The following is a 23,509-nucleotide window of genomic DNA, read 5'->3' as shown; positions in this document are numbered from 1 at the left end:
CCTAGACAGGGGAAGTCGAGAGGCAGAGGTCAGGTTCGAACTGCGGAATTTCGTTCAGTAAATTCGCGCTCTAACCACTTGAGCCATCTCGCCCCGAAAGAGCCAGTGATCAGCACATAACTGCAACAAGCAGCCATTTGCTCGATTCCATATGAACAGGACCACCCAGGTAAGCTGCAACATTACGTCGGTCCACGTGCGCATTTATATCCTCGGCAAACACAACACATGAGCATTTAGCTTACCTTAGTGAAGCACTCAAAGCATAGTAAAAAGTGCTACTGAGAGTATTAGAGCTAGTTTATTGTGGGGTAAGCGGACAATGAACAGCCAAGGATAGTTGGCACGTTTACATTGCATTCCCACACAAGTTTTCAAAAAACAACACACGAACAACTACTCCAGCAGCAACCGTGAAGTTTGACGGTAGAAAACAAAACCAACACCGACAGAGCCAGTCGCAGCGAATTCTGGATCACTATAGGTGGACAATCGGAGGCGGGGGGGGGAGTTAGTTCAACAACCGCAATCCAATGTTAAATCTTTGTTCCATAGGGATATCACAAGCCATTATAAAGCGAACCCATCGAACAATCAAGGGTAGCTTGTTGCTCAGCTTGTTTCAGAGTGCGAACGATGAATTTTGCCATACAAACCAGCGTCGGATTTTGAAGAGTAAATTTCAGTAACGACAAGGGGCGGCGAACGGATGCAATCCGTACGGATGGATTCACAAATGTCGTCAGAAATGGGGAGAGAAAAAATGTGAAAAAGAAAGAAGCGAGGTGACATCAATAACCTGTTCCACTTACCTGGCCTGCTGTATGCAGTAAATAAGGCGACTCAGCCGATGGTACCATGTGACAGTTGATTATGAACTGCGATTGACGGTTGTACATGCGCTGGGACACTGTCAGCGCCCGGATCCAGAAGGCAAGACCATTAGAGCCTTCAACCGAAGCCTTTGGCTGAAAAGCCTAACAACCTGGATCGGCGGCGGTTGACGTGGTCTCTTTAAGGCAGTCTACATTCTTACGAGCAAGTAACAATCTGGTATTAGATTATCTGTGAACGTCAGGGATGAGGAAAAGACGTCCAGCTCAGTAAATACATGGGCCAATCGATATAGGTAATTTTAGATCAGTGCTTTTCGCCTCGTCACGAGGATTTCAGTGTGGTAATATTTACTCTCAGTAGGACCTTCGTCAATCGGCTTAAGAAGGTTTATTAGAGCACGCACACCCTGAACCCATGAACAGAGAAGGCGATTTCAGTCAAGCCACTATCGACCGAATAAAAGTTAATCGCTGAGGAGTCCCCGGTGCCCCTCGCTTAAACACCTCTGCAAGATGCATTCCATCTTGTCGGCTTCCTAAATAGCCCGTCTACCGAGAATTAACTGATGACCGCCCAAAATATACTCATCTAAAAACTGCCAGCACTAGTCGTGTGTGCAAGGTTCGAAAGGGTCATGACATCGATTACAACGTGAAATACTGCATGCGTGGATGGAAACACATCATGACTAGTCGGGAGGTTACCGAGACCAAAAATTCGTAGCAAAACAATGAGCCAGAGAGCAGATTTCCAAACTGTATATTGAAAACAACATACATATTTCGATCACAAGGGAGAGCAGAACAAAGATTAGGGAGTTAGGCGCTTCGGATCACGCGGAAACATGGAGGTTTTTCTTATATTGTCCAGTCCGAGGAAGAGCATGGTGACGCGCTCCAAACCTAAATTATATACGTAAAAAGTAAGAGCGATTTTAATAACCCTACTCGGTAATCGGTCTTCGCGAAAAGAGGAAACAGAATAGTTGGATAATTACATAACGAAGCCCGCAACCTCCTTGAAACATGACTAGAAGCAGAGTGAAAAGAGCGAAAAGCTGTCAAGCTGTCTTCAACGTCTGTGATACCTTAGTTCGATATTTGGGGGATAATAAAGAGATCAATAACAGGTCGACATATATGAGTCTAGAATATGCAACGCAAGGAGAAACACTTGAATATGTGGAACGTTTTACTTATCTTGGAAGCTGTATTAGGTCCGATGGTAGGATGGCAGATGAGGTCAGTGCACGAATCTCTAAGACTCGGGTCGTGTCCACTAATTGGAGACACCTATGGCATCAAAGCGGCATGCGCGCATCAGGCTACAATACTGGCTGTTTTGTTGTAAGGCTGTGAAACGTTGCTTGCTCAAGCAGCGGAACTGCGACTTCTTAGGTCGTCGAAAACCGTTGTCTCAGAACCACACTGGTGTGGGCAGGTGCCAGCTAATCCCCAAAGAGATGATTAGAAAACGGGTATCCGGTTGTGCAACGGGGACTTCAGTCGAAGAATGTGTACAGCACCAGAAGCTGTATCGGTAAGGCCATGTATTACACATGTCGAAGCATCGTTTGTCAAAGAGAGTCGATTTCAGTGTATCGCAAGCATAGAGGTGGTCGGTCTCTGATTTAGTAAAGGGGTATGAGAGATTACGAAAAGTTTGCGTTCTATCAGCGTGACTCGCCTTCCAGGATGAAGTCCGCTTGATCCTTGTCCGGTCGGAGACGCTGCAAGAGGCGGATGCTCATCGATGTCAGTGGCGTTCTTGCTCTCCGTTTCTATCTATATCGCCCGAATGACTATACGGACTTGTAGTCACCTCGGTATGATTGTGGTAGGCTAGCACCATTCGCCATTTACTCTTATTATTTTCTTTAAAGCAAGGCATTCAATTAAATTATGGTTGTACGACATTGGAGCATCAGTGACGAACACCACTGTTCTGCTGCCCATGATGATGACACAATCGGACAAGTTCAATACACTTTAGGCTTTTAAGTTCACCACCGTTGAAACTAAAGCTTCACCGTTGCACAGAGATAGAAATTTTAGTTGAAAAGTGAACAAATGCAAAAGGGTCAATCGTGGAAAATTGGCGTCGGCCTACGACGAATACTCGAGCAACTGAATTCGAAATTTACCGACCGAAGAAAACCGGTGGCATAGAGTGGGACTATAGGCATAGCAAACCCAAACAAGCACACTGTGAATAGTGTAGATTCGATCGACAAGCAAATGGCATCACCGGCAACGTCCACACTCCCCGTTCACAGTGGACACCGTTGGCCATTTGCGTTCCGTCCAGAAAATGAGAGTGGCTGTATTCTTCGCGACAGACAAGCAGAGTATGGACTCGATGTACTTGGCTTATGGTGAATACTGAAAGTGTATTGGAACGACGAAGTGCCCAGTAGTGTCCTGGGATGCTGGTAGAAGATTCTACGCCTTTTCACATTGATCCAATATTGACTGATCTGGATAAACGCTCCGCAAAGCAGATTCTGGACTGCCCAAACTCTAACTGCGAACACTCATGCTCAGAATGGCGGCTACAGCGTAGGCGATTAAAAACACGAGTTCAAACAGTTCACTGGTGACGATGTGACGATCATCAAACCATGTGCCACCATTCCTGTTCCATTTTAATCTTACCGTTGATAGTACCTTTCATAGTGGCCTAGAGGTAGACCCGAAGTTTTCAGTGGCTCAGTTGACGGACTATTTTTTTCCGAACGTGTTGTTAAGTGATGGGTCAATGATCGTCGGCTTGTTCGCTGAGCTGGGTAATTTGCTTGCAAACGTTTCATCACCAATCGAGGTGACATCATCAGTGCGTTATTGGGGAGCCAAAACACTTCCATTTTTATCACAATTTTTATATTAGTTATAAAGCTCGTTTGTGAGTGCTGGCTAATACAGGAGCATTCAGTTGGAAAGTGTGTCTAACAGTATAATTTGTAGTGACTTGGTCATGCAAAAATTTCTTCTGCCGTGTTGTTCGCCGCTCACATTTCGGCGTGGTGCATGAACAGACGTAGTGAACCTTGGAACTCTCGGAGGTAGGTGAAAGGGATTACGAAAAGTTTGGACACTTAATGCGAGTGACCTGTCTGTAATTGAGAGGAGACGCTGCACGATAAGGTGTTCTTGTCAGTTTCTATCCATATATTCTACAAAAATCGTTCAGCTGTAGCACTCTTTCGGTGCCTAGCTGTCATGCCGCCCGAAGGCTGGGATACTGCCAGGTCGCCCAAGCCTAGACAGGGGAAGTCGAGTGGCGGAGGTCGGATTCGAAACACGGACCTTCCGGTCAGTAAATTGCGCTCTAACCACTTGGGCCATCTCGTTCGCTGTTTGTAGCTGATACTGATTCACGTGTAGCGCTGACTCAAGATATCCTTTGAGTTGACTCATCCCTCTCAAAAAGAAAGTCCCCGCAAAGTATACATGAAAGCTACTGCAATTGACTTTAGACGTACACCTTAGCCTATGTTCCAAATGTGAAGTACAATTCCACTTTCTAATTAGATGGTTAGGGATCCGATCGCACCGATCATTAACAGCTAAGGGTGCGTTACATCATTGATCAACAGGCTAAACGATACTTCAGAGTCGAAGACTAAACATGCCAAGTGTAGAGACGAACTATGAGAACCGGGATTTATGTGGTTTTTGCGGCCAAAAGCAGCAACAACGAATGAGTCATTCAGACCTGGGAAACTCCTTCACCGAGTTTAGTTGTAATACTTGCGTCAGACCTAATTCAACTGTTGGGATGGGCAAAATACGCCACAGTCTCCAGTGAATCTCCAAATGCGAAGTTTCTGATCTACAATCGGCACTATCGCCAACGTCATCAGCAACGATGGAATATCATTGTTGAACATTCACGATTGACTACCGAGTTGTGAAAAAGTGAAGGTAGGGACCTAACACTAGACTACTAAAAATATTAAGGCATATCTACAATCCCAGAAATCCCAAATATCCGGATGGCTCAGTGGTTACAACCCCTATTTACTGGCCAGAAGGCCCGTGGTTCGAATCCGACCTCTGCATCTCGGCTTTCCTTGTCTAGGCTTGGGCGACCTGGCAGTATCCCAGCCTTCGGGCGGCATGACAGCTAGGCACCGAAAGAGTGCTACAGCTGAACGATTTTTGTAGAATATATGGATAGAAACTGACAAGAACACCTTATCGTGCAGCGTCTCCTCTCAATTACAGACAGGTCACTCGCATTAAGTGTCCAAACTTTTCGTAATCCCTTTCACCTACCTCCGAGAGTTCCAAGGTTCACTACGTCTGTTCATGCACCACGCCGAAATGTGAGCGGCGAACAACACGGCAGAAGAAATTTTTGCATGACCAAGTCACTACAAATTATACTGTTAGACACACTTTCCAACTGAATGCTCCTGTATTAGCCAGCACTCACAAACGAGCTTTATAACTAATATAAAAATTGTGATAAAAATGGAAGTGTTTTGGCTCCCCAATAACGCACTGATGATGTCACCTCGATTGGTGATGAAACGTTTGCAAGCAAATTACCCAGCTCAGCGAACAAGCCGACGATCATTGACCCATCACTTAACAACACGTTCGGAAAAAAATAGTCCGTCAACTGAGCCACTGAAAACTTCGGGTCTACCTCTAGGCCACTATGAAAGGTACTATCAACGGTAAGATTAAAATGGAACAGGAATGGTGGCACATGGTTTGATGATCGTCACATCGTCACCAGTGAAAGCATATACTGCTACAAATCCCATCAGGTTTCCCTATCGATGAAGTCCAACCGTCTGCGGATAGCCATAAACGCCCCCCCCCCTAACTAGTCGACTTGCGAAAAATGTTATAAACCAAAAGCAATATATAGAAGCTTAGTCTCCTAGTGATCAACTGTAGTTTCATCTTTTCTTAAAATTGGGAAAGAAATCGATTATTTCCAGGAAAGTGGAGCTTGTCGTTCGGACAACTTGTAAAACAAAAGGATTAATTCCTTCACATGCGTGTTTTCAGCATATCCCAGGAAGAGAAGTGTGATTAGATGAAGAAATAGGTTTTCACTGAATACCCAACACGCATGTACTCACCTATTCCACCTCCGGCGTGTGGTGGACAACCATAGCGGAATGCATCAATATAGGATTTTATTTTCTCGATTTCTGAAAAAGATTTCACGTATTTTAGTACGAAAAGTGGACGGGTGATGGATAATATCAACAACCTGCTTCTCAGCAAATCAGAAGAAAGCAGTACCACTGAATTTAACCCAAAACAAGCAAAAATCGTTTAGGCGACCCCGGATTCATTTTTGGTACAACTAGTATGCGCTTAGGCTTATCATTTAGGCTAAGCGTTAAATATGAAAACCAAGATAACACTCAACAGGATATTTCTAGTCCCGTAGTTTGCTATACAATTTATACTCGAAAAGGTGTGGTAAGTCAATCGGGTCAGACGTCGTGGATTTTCATTGTGTGAACTTATGTCACCGGCCATGTGTGTATCGAGGGTGTCAGTTGGAAAGATGAAACGACGCCTGAAAGAGAGTGTTATCAACAGTTTCATTGGCATAATTTTTCGGTTAATCCAGTGTGACTTGCACGAATCGAATTATGTAAACTAACCATGAAGTCAGTTGACTCAGTCACATGTCGGCGTACTATGGTGTGGCTCAGCGGAGGAACCAAATACAAGGTAACAAACAAAGTACAAACAGAATACAATACAATATAAATACAAAAATACAAAATACATTGTATGTTACAGTGCTGCTCGTGGCCGAACGGCGAAGTGTTCAAACTACTAGCTGGAAGGTCGAGAATCTACGGATTTTCATGGGATGCGCACTGATATCTTTTCAACACAGATCTGTTTAATTTACAGGAAGAAATCTCTATTGGCAACGTCGAATAATTAACAAACGGACACGGGTTACTGAGTAGACAAAATCAGAGTAAAACAACACAGCTACCGGCTGTCGATGTCGCTATATGAAGGTAACCCTCAGAAGAGATCACCCCTGCCTGGTTCCTGGAAGTTTCCAGTAAATTTCGGACTCCTCTCACACAGTGACTATATCATAACCCGAGCTCTGAAACACTCCATGTCACCTGCCTACTCAAAACGTAAAAATGCCAAGAATGCATATCGGATGCGCTACCGGCTATCCGGTTTCCCTGGGAGTGTAGCGCTAAGCGAAATAGCAACGTAAACTAAACGTATGTTTTGTGTTTAGTTTGTCTGCATGCATTGGAGAAAAAGCCGTTCAGGTGAACACCGACAGCCCGATTAAAAGTGTAAAATCGATATCATATTTTTTTTCACCCATTCAGATCGACTCCGCACCTTGTATTAGTAACCGAGATGGCCACAGTATTCAACCGTCATTCCCACTCTTTGTTGAGTAGCTGCAACGGGTAAACGGATGCCAGGAAAAAATATAATTAGGCAACCGGGAAGTGCTCGCCTCCATCACTTGAGTGAAAGTAGGCTGTATCAGCGTCAGTCCCCGGATTCCTAACTGATCGAAGGAAGTCAAAATAATGAACTTAGATTACAGAAGCCCATCGGTTTCAGTTGGTCTCATCGTCGTCCGGTACAATTTGTCAGACAAAACCATACGACTCTATACGATTCCCACCTACAGCGCCCATCTTCGTCCAACTACTCTTACAGTAAAAATCATAAGAGGTAAAAATCTCCCTCCCCACCAAATAGAGGGCCATTCATCGAGGGAGAGAGTGAACCACAACCAACAGGTCATCACTTTAGGAAAGTGACTAAACCGACAGTAAGGACGGGGAAGCAACGCAGTGCTCGATCTACGGAAGTGAAATGAAACACGCTACACATTGACTTTTCCTGCCACAATGATGCATCAACTGCAAAGCCCATGATCAGCATTCCAGGTTCGAAACAGGAATGAAAATAGATGAGCAAACAGACTGAAAAAATCAGTAAATAACTTTGCTAATCCAATGAAACCAATCCAATGGAACAGGTTGAACGATAAACAAACTAGCTCTGTCTAAGCTTGGACAACATGGCAGTATCCCAGCCCTCCTGCAACCCTCGGGTGGCATGGCAGTTAGGCACCGAAAGGGTGCTACAGCTGAACAATGCCAACGTATCCCACAAAAAGTCACAAAACAGGTTTGTCTAGTCAGAACCATCGAATCCAAGCTTCTCCCAATTACATTCAACACGGTTAAAACAGTGCGATACTGAGAGGACAGAAAATCAAGTAACAACAATAAACAACAATAAACGTATGCTCATGCTGATTTGAAAGTAAAGAAACCGCACACTTACCGACGCCATGATGCAGTGCTCGTTCAGTCAGCAGAGCTGGGTCATGAATACGTTGGGCACCTGACATAATCTCTTCCCCACGCATGTAAAAATCATACGAGTTGGAGAACTCCTGCGGAACAAATCGGCAGACGACAAAGGTGTTAACGTTCGTGTGCATAAGATGGGAGAAGCTATGTGAACGGTCTTCTCATCCAAAACACAATGTGTGTTTTCAGAAAGGCTACAAAAACATAACCCATGCATACTTCTTTCGAAGCAGCAGCTACCGTGGTGAGAAATTACAGCTGAGTAATGCAAACATTACAAAGGATAGCGGTAGTTCCTGAAGCTGAGGGGACACAGGATTGGGAAGTTCACCTTTTCAGTTGGGTGGGGCATGGTGTAGAAAGCCCGAATATCCAGAGGAAATTTGTCCAGTATGTAAAAATCCGTGCCGTACTTTTGTTTGATCAAGCGACCCAGGAACTTTTCGGCGGGCGTGGTCAAATCATCCAGATCCCCGAGGTCCCAGCCAGCTTCGCGAAGCATCTGGATGCCTTCCCTGTATTCCAAGCGCAGGCTAGATAGAAAAACGTTAAGTCAAGATAAGCGTAAGCTTTTCACCGAAAGCCTACAGTGAGGAAGGTAAAAGATAACGAGGGTGGTTATAGGAAGCTAGTATCCATCGTAATATGACTTCACTAGATGGGCGGGAGAAACTTGGACTAAAACCTCACAAAGTTGTCGAGTCGTTGGATCCATGTGTACACAGCTTACAAGCAAGACGGAATTTAAAATTTACGGAGGGTAGTGCTCCTCCATAATCCCGTTCTGAAGTTAGAAAGCAGAAATTAGGGGTTCATCTATTCGGGTTTTTCTAATTCATTGATGATTTTGAATTGGTAGAAGCTGACACACATTTTTGAGTAAGTACGATCAAACAAATTCGAGTCGGGTGACTCATGCGTTATATTCTACCGACCCGATAAGCGGAAGAGAGGAAATCGGTGCAGTTCTAACCAAAATACAATCTGACATGTTATGAATGTGTACTGTTAACTTGGCCAGGGTCAAATTAAATTTCCCAGCACACGTAGTGAGTAGAGTCAGCGTAAATCAGCCGCCTGATTCGGTCAACTGGGGAAGCACGAAAATCAAAGCCCCCCTACCACAGTCATCTTTGCAACAGAGTTGTAGTTTTACGCACACATTTTCCGTTCAATTAAGCCGAATTGCCAAGCTGAAGTTTGATCTTGTTCTTTTGCCCATCAAAAGTCGTATTCAAGTGAAATTGTTTCACACAGGTGTAGGTGAACAGGTAAATTTGTGCGCATTACTCAAAAGGTCTATCAAATCACGTCGACTGCCACGATCCCTTCTGTCCTTCTTGGGGCTCACCAGTTAGGCACAGTCTCTAGTTTCCGCTATGTGTGCTACTCAAACCCGTTTGTAGCTAAATGCACTAGCTTGCAAACCAATTTATACTTTAACAAACGACCCAACTAGATTCCAGCTGGATCTCTCGTGTGAAATGTCGTTCGACTATACAAAGATCGCCTTATGTTTCAGCTGGTACGACATTGGAGAAATCTCATTACACTTTCTTGACGGAATAAACCATCCATAAAGTTTCCAGAAAGTCTCTGACCGCCCATGGACGGTTTTTGCCATTCCTGGGGCTCACCAAGTATGCCCAGTCAAACTGATGTTTTGCTTGAATAAAAAATGGTGACCACTCCATATTCCCATTCGAGCAGTTCTCATCTTGCCCAGGAACAATTATTCTGGTGAGTCCACACCAACCAGTCACCATTCGAGCCGTTAGTTGAACAAATCACATTGCTCAGCTGTGTTCAAGTTCGTTCGCTGCGACGCTGTGGATCCCGTATCCAGAGCGCGCCGACGGAGTCGTGGTAACAAGCTTGCCTCCACGTCAAACGTCCGGGGGTTCAAATCTCGGCAAGGCCAACGATATGTATTGCCGATGAGCGGAAATTGGATCCAAACATTTCTTTGGTATCAACTCACCGGACTAACTGCGTTCGGACTGGATCGTGGACATTCAAATGCGAGTAACGGGAATGCAGATTTCAATCAGTAAACTTGTTTTCGATTCAACGGCCCATCATATTGAAACGTACCTATGGTAAGGCATGTTTATTAAGCTGTGCTTCTGCCATGATAAACAGCATAGGTCTTCTCGACAGAACACTACTCATAAGTTTTATGAAAAGTTTAAGTCAGTCCACGACCGGCATCATCCCCCTTGGGGTCCATCGGGTAGGCATGGTCCCAGAGTTTCCACTGATTTTATTCTTCCACTTGAATAGCAAACTGTACGTGATGAAGTACAGCTATTTGCAACCTACAGTGATGTTAACAAAATATTCGAATGAGTCTCTCGGTCGGGAAATTCTTCAAGAAGTGCAAAATAAGTAGTCGATTGTCGCAGAGTTTTCAGCGATCTTATGATTGGGACGCATTGTCATGGAAACACACTGCGATATCTAAAGTGTCATGCCAAGCGAAACGAAGAGGCCTCTGTGCAGCATGATCAGTTGAAGAATATCCAAAATGAGGATTTCAAATGAGTGTACTTCATCAATTACAGGTTATTTCTAGGTAAGGCTGCCGTCCACGATTGATTGAATGCCAGCTGAAACTTATGGTTCATTCCGACAGCAATATGTGACTGAAAACTTCTCTTGTACGAGTGGGTAAGACAATCTTCTTATGGAATAATGGATTAACTTGAGTTTGGGATCCAAATGCCCGTGTATCAGCCGAATAGTCGTTTAACCAAAATCTAACGGAGAACGATCATTCTGGCGACATAGTCATTAAAAAGGAATCAAGACAGTCAAGTCTGAAGCAAAGAGAAAGAAATAATGTAACATGGTGTACAACTTACGTCGGCTCCAGAAACTGGAATGGTTCTGACTTGTATTGTTTACGAATAGTGTCAATTTCCGACGCAAATCTAGCAAGACAGAAATAAAACGTCAATGAGCGTGCGCAAAGCTATTGAAGAGGTCACAAAATCCACAGCCCAAACTCATGAAGGTTCGTGGTTCGAACCCAACCTCTACACCTCGAGTTCCCTAGTCTAGGCTTGGGAGACCTGACAGTATCCCAGCCCTTGTGCTTCCTTCTGGTAGCATGGCAGTTAGCACCGGAAAGGTGCTACAGTTGAGTGATGATTGATCGTCTACTCATGAAGCAGTGGATGTAGAAGTTTTCGACCACAGGTTTTAGGCTGGACTACACACAGAAAACGCGAAATTGCAGACATGGAGGAAAACCGGTAGAGAACCAAGGCTGGTGGGAGAGTTGTAAACTGCTATCGTTGTACGTACAATCGTCCATTAAGAGGGCACGAACAATTGCGGTGTTTTCATTATCTTACACGACACAAATGAATCTGATCTCCTAAAAAACCTTATTAAGAGTGTTTGTGAGATTGGGTGAAAAACGAAGGTTAGAAAGGACGGGCAGAAGTAAAAAACTACACAGTAGATCACCGAGCGAAGGAAAAGATCGCTCCTCTTGCTGGGAAAATCAAGCGATAGGTCATGATTGACAAGAAACATTGCTCTCAACTCTCTGGGGAAATGCCATCTCTTAAAAGGAGTCTCTTGATGCCACTACATATCATTACACAGCAGTCAATTTATTCGCTGAATTGTGTTCAGTAATAATTTAAAACGTCCAGATAGACGCGACAAGAGGCATATATGCAGGTGTTTGACGCTTAGTGTTATAGCCAAGGTGGTGTGATCCAAAATGAATCTAGCAAGATGGTGCAGCTAGTCCACAGACGATTACGCTTTAGTGTCAAATTATATCACACCACTCAGATTATAAAACAGCTACCTTGGATCGTAACAGGTTCCTCACTGGATGAAATCGATAGGCTCATTGAATTATCGACCTATGATGCACTCAAGCATATCGTCAAGGTCTAGAAAAGCCGTACTCAGACTAGGATATAAACGAATGGCCTTTCACACAACAATGGAATTCAATTAGCAAGCATCTCTGAAATGCAGACGAACTACATTAGAAGAACATGACAGCACAGTCACGTTTATGCCACGGGAGCTGATCCTAAACAAAAGTGTAGCCGTTCAGAGCCAAATTTTCCTTCGACTGACCAGAGACAGCCACCTTGGAAAACCACCTGGGTTCACGGTTTCGACGTATATTTGCCAGAAGGAAGGGGTAGTTTGCCAAGGTTTCCAAACAAACAGATTAAATCAAGAAATGTGCGTCTCATTATTTACTTGTCCTCTGTGGGAAGGTTGAGGAGGAACAGACGCTCCATCGACCGTTTAGCTGCGGCACATTTTAGTTACATAGTGGTCACGAAACCTGACGAGACCATGGGGGTCGGCATATAGTCTAAACGGAAGTAATCAAGATGCCAGGGTTGGACACAAACCATAGACTTTCAAGTAGTCTCATACATAAACCATTGAACCGTCTCGAACTCGTCGAACTTAATAGATCAACATATTAAGAAAATGTCAAAATAGGTTGTGATGGACCCAAAATGAATTCAAACGACAGTTTGTGCGGCCTAAGCTGACATAGGGAACAGCAGAGAAGTATTTTACCAGCAGACACTGATGGATAGTGTCCGGCGGTGATCCACCGTATCAGTCACCCTGGCCTACCTGGTTCCTTGTTAGGAGGTCTAGATACCTAGAACTCCACAGGTGCTGTTGTTTTTAGGCGACCTACATCAAACAGATCTTGGTGAGCTTTCTTCATCCAGTGGACAATCAAGCTGAATCTGTACGAGTATACAACATTGGCCAACGTAAAACACGCATATCCGAAATTCCAATGGGGCTTACTCTCGTTGCAGTCCTTTGAACATGTTCACAAACATGTCGGCAATGAGATCAACCACCTCGTGATAATGGTTTTTAAATGCCATTTCAATATCCATACCAACAAATTCGGTCAAATGACGATGAGTGTTGGAATCTTCAGCGCGGAACACAGCACCAACTGTGAAGACCTGAAAGCCACAATGAGACGTAACAGTGGTGAACTGAAACCGTAACGGGTTGGCATTAAATTATACGCGCCATATTGAAATTGTGAATAAAAGTGATTGAAGCTATAAGCATCTCCACCACATGCTAGTGATTCTGTAGAAAGTAGCAAATAACTGCACATGAGTTGACCACTATGTCATGAAAGAGCAAAGGCTAGTGAACAATAACAAGAAAGTTACAAACAAGTATCGAACACGAGTTAATCGCCTGAACACAGATCATCTACCACACAAAGCTGCGGGTGAGAATCGAGTAGTGGTTTCTCAGAAGATCCAGCTTTTTCGTACTTCGGGTGTACAGAGTACTTGGTATCAAACACACAAACACACATGTACACACACTGACCGGTCCCTGCACACAAACGAACCGGAAAAAAACACCGGCGGCCAGGTTAACCCGTTGGTGCACAGTTGCCTTGTACAACGATTCAACCAGTGAAAATATTAGTTACATAGTGGTCACGAAACCTGACGAGACCATGGGGGTCGGCATATAGTCTAAACGGAAGTAATCAAGATGCCAGGGTTGGACACAAACCATAGACTTTCAAGTAGTCTCATACATAAACCATTGAACCGTCTCGAACTCGTCGAACTTAATAGATCAACATATTAAGAAAATGTCAAAATAGGTTGTGATGGACCCAAAATGAATTCAAACGACAGTTTGTGCGGCCTAAGCTGACATAGGGAACAGCAGAGAAGTATTTTACCAGCAGACACTGATGGATAGTGTCCGGCGGTGATCCACCGTATCAGTCACCCTGGCCTACCTGGTTCCTTGTTAGGAGGTCTAGATACCTAGAACTCCACAGGTGCTGTTGTTTTTAGGCGACCTACATCAAACAGATCTTGGTGAGCTTTCTTCATCCAGTGGACAATCAAGCTGAATCTGTACGAGTATACAACATTGGCCAACGTAAAACACGCATATCCGAAATTCCAATGGGGCTTACTCTCGTTGCAGTCCTTTGAACATGTTCACAAACATGTCGGCAATGAGATCAACCACCTCGTGATAATGGTTTTTAAATGCCATTTCAATATCCATACCAACAAATTCGGTCAAATGACGATGAGTGTTGGAATCTTCAGCGCGGAACACAGCACCAACTGTGAAGACCTGAAAGCCACAATGAGACGTAACAGTGGTGAACTGAAACCGTAACGGGTTGGCATTAAATTATACGCGCCATATTGAAATTGTGAATAAAAGTGATTGAAGCTATAAGCATCTCCACCACATGCTAGTGATTCTGTAGAAAGTAGCAAATAACTGCACATGAGTTGACCACTATGTCATGAAAGAGCAAAGGCTAGTGAACAATAACAAGAAAGTTACAAACAAGTATCGAACACGAGTTAATCGCCTGAACACAGATCATCTACCACACAAAGCTGCGGGTGAGAATCGAGTAGTGGTTTCTCAGAAGATCCAGCTTTTTCGTACTTCGGGTGTACAGAGTACTTGGTATCAAACACACAAACACACATGTACACACACTGACCGGTCCCTGCACACAAACGAACCGGAAAAAAACACCGGCGGCCAGGTTAACCCGTTGGTGCACAGTTGCCTTGTACAACGATTCAACCAGTGAAAATAAGTCAGAAGAATTAGAGAAATACACTCAGTTGCAAACAAATTTGGTTTTGCGGGAGACTCATCTGGAACCCAACTGAATCTCTCGTTTGTGATGTTTCTAAGCAACTGAATGTGCTGCACCAGGCCGGCTCGTGTTTCAGTTGGTACGATATTCGAGATATCGCGATACGTGTATGTACGTAATGCGCTACTCATAAGGTTGCTGAAAATTCTTCGACAGCCCACGACCGGTTCCCCCGTCTTGGAGCTCATGAGGTAGGCGTAGTCTTCGGGTTTCTGTCAATATTGTGTTCTACTTGAAACCAGATTGCAAGAAATTAGCAAAATCCACTCATGTGTAAAAAAACAATTTGGTTTCGCGAAAGACCCACCTAGAACCCAGTTGAATCCCTCGTCTATAGTGTTTCTATGAATCCCTCGCAAAACCAAATTTATTTGCAAATGAGTGTATTTCGTACAGTTTAGGTTCAAGTAGAACATAAGGTTGATGGAAACTCGGGGACTGTGCCTACCTGATGAGCTCTAAGAAGGGCGAAACCGGTCGTGGGCTGTCGAAGAATTTTCAGCAATCTAATGAGTAGTAGTATAAATCAGAAGATTTTTTTATTACATTTAAGCGACCACACCGCAGTTTTTTTCGTAAGACAGTGCTTTTAACCCGTCCATGGTAACTTCAGAGTACCAGTGTTGACGCTTGTGTACTCCCAGCAAGGACTACGTCACCTCAGGCTGAAAGAACTTTACATTGAATAGAAAGGGTAACAAGGGAAAACAACGCGCAGACTGCTAGAACTCCAAAATCGTACCTGAAAACTACCTGAATGAAGCAACAGCAATGGAAGGGAACGAAGTGGCGAAATCCCATAGAAATACCGGTCGCACGAGACTTCCCATAAAAATGCTTGCTTTGAGTTCACGCTTCACAACGTTTTATATGGAAGGCTCAAGTAGATATGTGAGAATATGACGTAGGTTGCCGGTCTCCGGAGCGCTCCTCAAAAATACACTTTTCGCTCCAACAGGTGAGCGCAAAGGAAAACTGTCAAGTGACCTGTTACCTCCTGTAGGTATCACGACCACACGCCATCAAACTGCACTTATGCAGCTGACTACTCGCAAACAGACATCCTGTTCATTCCAAACAACCATAAAACAGAAGTAAGGAAAGGAACCCCCGGGAATCCAAAACAGCGCAATAAATACTGTTTCCGACAGTCAAAGGTGAGACATGAACAACAAGAGAGTCAATGTCAATCTTTATTTGACACTACATTAACGACCCCGGGACAGTGGCCTGACAAATTTACGATTGGTTCGAGTCAACAGAGGTTGAAAGCAGCCAATAAAGCACTGAGCTTTCGAGCTCAGTGACTCACTGGCTTTGATTGTGATTTGAAGATATACCTACGGAAATATCCCGCCGCCAAGATACAACAGGTCAGATTGCTGATGCACTGGCTTAGTAAGACAAATTACCACCTGGGAGAGATGCAGAACGCGTACATCAACCAGCTACGTCTTATGTCCTATTGCGCTTCTTCCAGCTAAGTGTTTTCAGGAGACATCACGGGAATAACCACCCAGTTGTGAGCGATAAGTCAACAAGATATTTACACCCCAATATTTCCCATTTCGATGATGAGATTTGGTTATTTTCAACAGAGATTTCGTCTTGTCAGTGATGCCACTATGCTGAAAAGTCGAGAAAGAGCTCTTAACGTGGAATGACAAAATGAACGTACGCGTCCAAAATCAGCAGCGATGGCCATCTGTTTGTACAGCTGAGGAGATTGCGCCAAGTAGGCGCTACCAGAGAAGTAAGAAACCTTGAAAACATTGGCTCCACCTTCGGACGCGGCCGATATCATTTTGGGTGTCTGTATGTTGACGAAACCGGCCTTGGTTAGGTAGTCCATGAAAAATCGAACACAGCCGGCCTCCACTCGATAGATTGCTTGATTCACTGGCGTGCGTAGTTCAATGTATCGGTTGTCCAATCGTGTGTCTTGATGGACCCGACTCAGGACCTGGGAAAAGCAAGGGAAAGGTGAGGGGTGGATGAATGGTATTCGTATCAGTAAATATGGCTCAAGCTAACGGTCTTCGTAGTAATAATGGAAAAAATGATTAAAAAAGCGCATGTATGGGGTCCAATGTTTTGTCATTTTGAAAAGTTGACAGGATGCAACCAAGAATATACCAGCTGCCTGTGTTTCAACCCATTTTATTGTTGTCTGCATTCTGTCATGTAGCTTTCTTCTATGTGCTCATCACGTGAGACAAAAGACCCAACAAAAGGAAGAATTGCAGCCAGATTATCCAAAAAAATCAAAAGAAAATCGTAACCTTCAAACAAGCGAGGGGCTGCTCTCCCGTTGAGTTACTCGGCGCACAGCACGCTAAAGATACTGGTGCGTGCGACTTTAGTGTGTAGTTTAAAATTTTCACTCACTGAGAAATTGATTTTATTTCCTAACACAACTTGCTTCCACACGTGGCGAACTTTGTGAGCTAACCACGATGTATTAATTGGTAAATGATTACCTTCTTTGGGCTTGCTAGTCATATGGAATAACTTTCTGAATTTAAGGATCCATCTAGATTCGTCGTGTTGACCTTGGGTATATTTCATTCCCAGCGCTTCGGGGTTGAACAAGTGGAACCCGGCATTAGGCTTCAGTTCTGGGGACCATGGCTGTGTTCGCGTACACGACGGCGGATATCAGCTGGATATCGAATGGCTAAGTAAGTCCTGTCTGAGTAATGGCGCGTTTGAGAAAGCTGCTCGGGTGAAAGCAATGGACGTATGCGGTGGTTCAACAAGCGAGGATAACACTGTGACTCAAACACCTTATACCAGATACGTTTTGCTCACCCTGGGGTGGCACTGGTTTCATCAATCAGAACAAATAACTTAACGTTTTCTGCGCAAAAGTTGCAGCTGTACGGAACCAAAATACAAGCCATTGCCTCGAGAAAGTTTTGGAAACCTGGTTAAGTGGGGCGACTGAATTAAGAGGATGGTGGAGCCTTAAAGATGGAGAGCCAAACAGAAGGATATCTGCCTAACAGCGAGTTGAGTTTATTAGATACCGGTTGGGTCTTCGCCGTTTGTGTGGGTTAATGGATATTAAGACCGATAGGTCAGATAGAGACGTGTAAGGAAATTAAGCCGAGCCAGATGCTTGATTCTTCTAGTCCGAAACACTTCGGTTCAAGGCTCCTCTTGAATATTATTAATGAACATTTTTGGTTGCGTCTGTTAAGTCTGGTTCAATGGCGACTGAGCTGGGGGTACGCGTATAAATTTCGGTTCAGCTTAGCGAACAACAGGACCTCCATATCCAGCTAAAGTGTGCAAGGAGGAAGCCGAACATGGTGTATTGTCCAGATATGATTGCCGAGATTTCTGCATTACGTAGAAGACAACCCTCTTGTGATAAAACGCGATATGGCCAAGGATTTCATGAAGCATCTTATTAACTTGGGTTATCACGTTATACTACCTCTACTTTTATTTCATTTTCACTCAAGTTAGAGCTCCGTATACAGAAGAGATCGACGGGCCGGCAACCGAAATTGAGGTGAAAAACAGACTCCAATAAAACGAACAACCCGGCGACTTTGAAGTGGCAACTGAGATGCGTGTTGGCCCTAATATCAACACGCAACCACAAGTGTGGATTTGCACAACAATCGTTCCACGCAATGAAGGAAGATCTGCATTGTTTTGATTGGTGTCGAACACAACAAATATTAGAGAAGCGTCCTGTAAGGAATAAAATTAGTGCAATTGAAGTGTCTCTCAGTTGAAAGAACAGGAGACTGTACAAGGAATTATGCAAGACAAACAACCAGCGAATCGCACATCAGTATTGATAAGTACAGTAAAGGGTAAACCAACCCAGGAATTCAGATGCACGTAACACGCAGTGGCTAAAACTTACCGAAGGCGCAACTTGTAACAGACACATGACATCGAAAATATTTTGAAAAGGCGCGAACTACAAATCGCCTCATAGCGCTTTGAGTTCAAGGCCGTAAGAATCTCTAAATATTCCAGTACGCTGAGAATCAGCAAGAGCATCATAGTCGCGGAAAATAACACACCAGCAAAGAACACTGGTGCCTGACACCCTGACACGCGCAGAATAAGGCATATGCGGTTGGTGAACGCATGGAGGAGTTTTAGACCAGCCGTGACGATACTGGTCAAGAGTCATCACCGTCAGAAAGTGCAACATCAGTGTAGGCACTCTACACTGCCGCCGTGACGATACTGGTCAAGAGTCATCACCGTCAGAAAGTGCAACATCAGTGTAGGCACTGATGCTACACTGCCGTACAACCACAAGTAGTTGAGCATAATTAAAGTCGTGAAGTGGAAAAGGGACAAGTGAATGAAGGGGAGATCTGGTGCCAGCCTACCGCAATCATTCTGATGTGCCTGAGCTTCCAAACACCCAATCAATCTGGAGAGGTAATCGATATTAAATAGTCGTCAATTCTATCCTGGTGCAGGGGAAGGCTCATATGGTCGCAAATACTGGTGATTAACCTCCGTAGACGAAAGGCTATCTACAACGGACATGGCACCTAATGTCACCTCCCTGGGCTTCTGATGCACCTTCTGGTGCTCAATAACTACGTGAAAAGGCGTCCTGCCAGCCCCCATTTCTGGATAAATCTAACGTTGATTCCCGTCAGCTGCTTGCGTGAGATTCATTGCAATATGCAACAAAAAACAAATTAAGCATCATCTTGATCATGCAGTTCATAATGGTTTATTAAAGACAAAATAAACTCACATGTCAGGCTTAAATTAACATTCGACAAATATGACATCCATCGTGGGAGAGAATGCCCTGTGTGTGTGGGGGGGGGGGGTAACGTCCCACCAGATACGCACACGTCTTCGCTAAAGAGACAGCCCAGGCACGACCAGTTTAGTTTATTTGGACACGGGAGGAAACATACATTGCAGCCGAATTAGGACGGAAAGTTGCTGGGCAGAACAGTCTTCGTAGTCAACTGGTTCACGTAACCTAATCAATGAGGTCCACCTAAGCCGTCTTCAGAGGCTTGTCGTTTATGGCTTTATGTGGCGATAACTGCACTTCCAGGCACATTAGGACCAGAACTCACTTTTGCGTCATAGATTTCTGGCACCAGGAACCGGTGGATGGATGACCTATTAACAAACCTCTAAGAAGAATTTCAGTGGGACGCAAAGATATTTTTTAAAAATCGTTCAGCTGTGATACCCTTTCGGTGCCTAGCCGCCATCCCACCCGGAGGAAGCATGAGGGCTGGGATACTGCCATGGTGCCCAAGCCTAGACAGGAGAAGTCGAGAGTCAGAGGTCGGGTTCGAACAACGGACCTTCCGCGCCCTAACTACTGAACAATCTCGCCCCCCCCCGCGCCCCCAAAGGACGATATTACTCATTATCCAGGGCATCAAGCCTGGGCCTTGCTGATTCATTTGAAGGCCCAGGTAATCAGGTCAGGGAAGAAAGTCTAGTTGTTGTACCCCGCGTTAGGAACTGTACACAAGGCTGTGTGGTTAGTTGGTTTTCCGGGAAACCTTGCATGAAGCAAAGGGCTTGCTGGCCTGACTAGCCCGGCACTAGCTAGTCTGACCAACTTGACGTCCGTGCACATTAGAGGTGCGCCTATAAAAAACGTGTAAGACAGCGTGGAGTAGGCGAAATAAGAAATCTGTGGTTCACCATTTGCTGTTTCGGCTGCACCAGTTTTTCAGAGGAAGAACGGGTAAGAAATAAGTCCACGCAGTAACTGCTTTTTCTCTTTTCATTGCATTGTCCAGGTAGATCAGAAGAGCGTTTCACTTGTATTTTCACTTATACTGACTTTGAAAACAACGTGAAGCATGCGGAAGGGTCCCAACAGCTGGGCGCTGGGTGCGAAATTCAGTGCGTTGCTCCCCAGATGAAGGCAATGGTTGCTTTCATGAACTCATTTAGGTTTATCAAGACAGTCCTCATAAATTACCATAAAGACACAGAAGTTACTTGGGAGAAGTGCACAGATACGACGGTACGATTAGAGCTCCAAACACCTTCGCTTTGTACGTGGTATCACTGCCGTCGTTTGATCTTCTTGACCTAGTTATATTAGTAGAAAGAGGGTGCTCAACAATCACTAGCAATTCATAGAATTTTCGTTACTGACAAACAAAAACGGCGTGTCTGCTGTTGGAACTGTCATACGGTATATCCCCGTGACAGTCCAGTGGTTAGGGTGCGAACTTATTGATCAGAAGGTTCATGGTTCGAACCCAACCCCGATATCTCGACTGTTCCCGTCTATGTCTGAGTAACCTAGCAATATCTCAGTCCTCGTGATTCCTTCGGATGGCACGGCAGCTGGTCACGGTGTTACATACGAACGAATTATTTTTATATCACCTGAGAAAATGTGCGAAGTTACAAGAATCGAACCCAGAAGTGCGTCCAGCTTTCCTGACAAAAGTGTCTTCATTTGAGTAACGATGGCACCCTGAAGTTATAAAAAATGTATGGTATGTGAATCACGTACTGGTATAGTGTAGTGTTGTTCAGGGCAATACAGCCTTGCCATTTGCTCCCAAACAAAACTGACAAAACTCCACCTAACAGGACCAGAAATCTTACTGATCGATAGTTCTGTGCGAAGTCCTAACAATACGTACATAGGATAGTAGTGACAGGAAGAAAAGCAATGTAGCTGATAAATTTAAAATTCAGACATATGTGCGTGTACTTTATTGAAAACAACTAGGAATTAGACGCGTTAACATAATGCGAACCCAGAGAGAACAAACGAGATTTTCGCCCAAAAAGACGAACGCAGAAAGTACCTCTGTACCTCAAAATGAGATGTGTCCAACTAGTCGATTAGGGATGAAAGGGTTCACATTAAGGTCCTCGGCTCCAGTTAATCCACAGGAATGGCCGGTATCGATGCAATAATCCAGACTAAAATTATGAGTAGTAAAAAGCATTTTCGGGACCGACCACTCCTATTCGTGACGCCATCAGGCTTTTTTGAAGATCGTGAAACAGTAGGACCAACATGAACCAATGTCAATGGTCATATATCCGACTGGTTCCGATGTACATCCTAAACCTTGAAAATTATAAATAGTCAAACGCTCTTGATGTCCAAGCGTGACTGTTAGATATAGACCCTTCACACTGTTAGCATAACGTTGAATTGGGGTTCCCTCCCAGGACAATCTCATCCGAAATGTGCCTCAGGTTTGGCAAACCAGTGAAAAGCTGCATGCGAAAATTTTCTCGGTTCGAAGTCATTCGCGATTCTGAATCACTGGAGATTGATTAATCGGCTCATAATTCGAGCGTACATTGGTTTAATTCGGTCAGCAAATGATACCGTTTTGGGCGACTAGGCAGGGGTCAGGAGAAATAGCCATGAAGATGGCTTAACCATAAGGATAAGGCCTTTCTCTGCCGAAAGGTCGGAAATACTTGTGGATAAAAATGTTCTGGTAAACGTCATCTTTTGTTCCTGTCGCTACCTGGTGGCAGGCAGCAGTCTTAGTTTACAGTCGATGCCAAAGATGTTTTCAGCGAAAATTAAACCACAATTTACCGTCTCATCATCCTCCGGACGCATAGCATCCTCAATTTGCAATGGGAGCGTTGGGAGTGCTGCACTGACCACGTAAACTCGCTCACAATGAATTTCGATCGTATCCGGATTACATCCTTCAATAAGGACTGGACTTTTCTTCACACATCCGTAGACGTCAATGATGGATTCCTTTGGTATGCTGCGGTGGGGCAGAAAAATGAATAGTCTAAGCGAACTGATACTTAGAAGCAACGGTTGTGGAGAGGCAACAAGAAGGAAGATTCTATACTGAGGAAACAGACTGGAATTAAGGTTGAACGTAAGCATCATTGAGTTCCTTCGTTATATAACCGTGGCTCTTTCTGTACACTTTGCTACAAAACGATTCGTGAGAATTACGAAGGTTGAGATACTCCAAGGTGGTTTAGATTTAGAAGAACGTAACAGATTATTCAGAGGCGGAATCTTAAAACTCATCCCGGAAGCGATCCCGAACGTCCGGAATTAAAGCTGCCATCTTGACGTGGAGGGCAAAGATGAGTGTCACAATGATTCGGCGGACCATACCGGCTGAAACTTCGTTCCGAAAGGTGTACCTATGCCAGGTAGGCCAAAGGGGAGCAGTCCAACCAACAATTGAGAGACCCCCCCAATGCAAGGCTGTGCAACGAGGCTCCCTGGGGGTATGTGAGTGTGAAGGCAGTAAGGTGTTTTCACCGGGCGAAAGGCATCTCCATAGACACGGAAGCAGCGATCCAAACTTTCCCCAGGTAAGAAGAGGTCGGCCCTAAAAACTGCACACTCCAAACGCCAAACGGTTGACGTAACCACTTGCGACCTAAATTCTTATAAAACCAAAGAGTCTGGTGATGCCCAAAAGGCACCTGCTCTGTGCAGCTGCATCAGGAGTGAGACAGCAATGCCTTACTTCCTGCATCCTCGGGTTAGGCCGCCACCCTGCAGCCAAGTAAGACTATTGAGTCATTCACTCCGAAAAGGGTCACCCAGTCCACCTGTCACCTGTCCACGGACGTCCCACCCGCTGCCCCCCCCCCCCCACCCCTTCCCCCCCCCCCCCCCAACCCACCCCCCCCCCCCC

General features: G+C 44.6%; 1 protein-coding gene across 1 annotated transcript in view; it reads right to left on the bottom strand.

Moving 5' to 3' along the window:
* Positions 1-1,573: 1,573 nt before the first annotated feature.
* Positions 1,574-23,509, bottom strand: part of T265_13902 (hypothetical protein) — a gene marked incomplete at both ends in the record, with an annotated part of 24,492 nt that continues 2,556 nt past the window's right edge. Inside the window, 9 exons of the mRNA XM_009171070.1 lie at positions 1,574-1,739; positions 5,936-6,007; positions 8,160-8,271; positions 8,520-8,721; positions 11,053-11,121; positions 13,001-13,167; positions 16,555-16,831; positions 21,674-21,702; positions 22,429-22,609. Of these exons, the coding sequence (XP_009169334.1) occupies positions 1,648-1,739; positions 5,936-6,007; positions 8,160-8,271; positions 8,520-8,721; positions 11,053-11,121; positions 13,001-13,167; positions 16,555-16,831; positions 21,674-21,702; positions 22,429-22,609 (1,201 nt within the window). The remainder of the gene's footprint in view (positions 1,740-5,935; positions 6,008-8,159; positions 8,272-8,519; positions 8,722-11,052; positions 11,122-13,000; positions 13,168-16,554; positions 16,832-21,673; positions 21,703-22,428; positions 22,610-23,509) is intronic.

Source organism: Opisthorchis viverrini (genome assembly GCF_000715545.1).
Source record: "Opisthorchis viverrini unplaced genomic scaffold opera_v5_115, whole genome shotgun sequence".
Taxonomy (NCBI): Eukaryota; Metazoa; Platyhelminthes; class Trematoda; order Opisthorchiida; family Opisthorchiidae; genus Opisthorchis; species Opisthorchis viverrini.
Note: the sequence above shows the minus strand (reverse complement) of the source record. Positions and strands in the feature narration are given on the sequence as shown.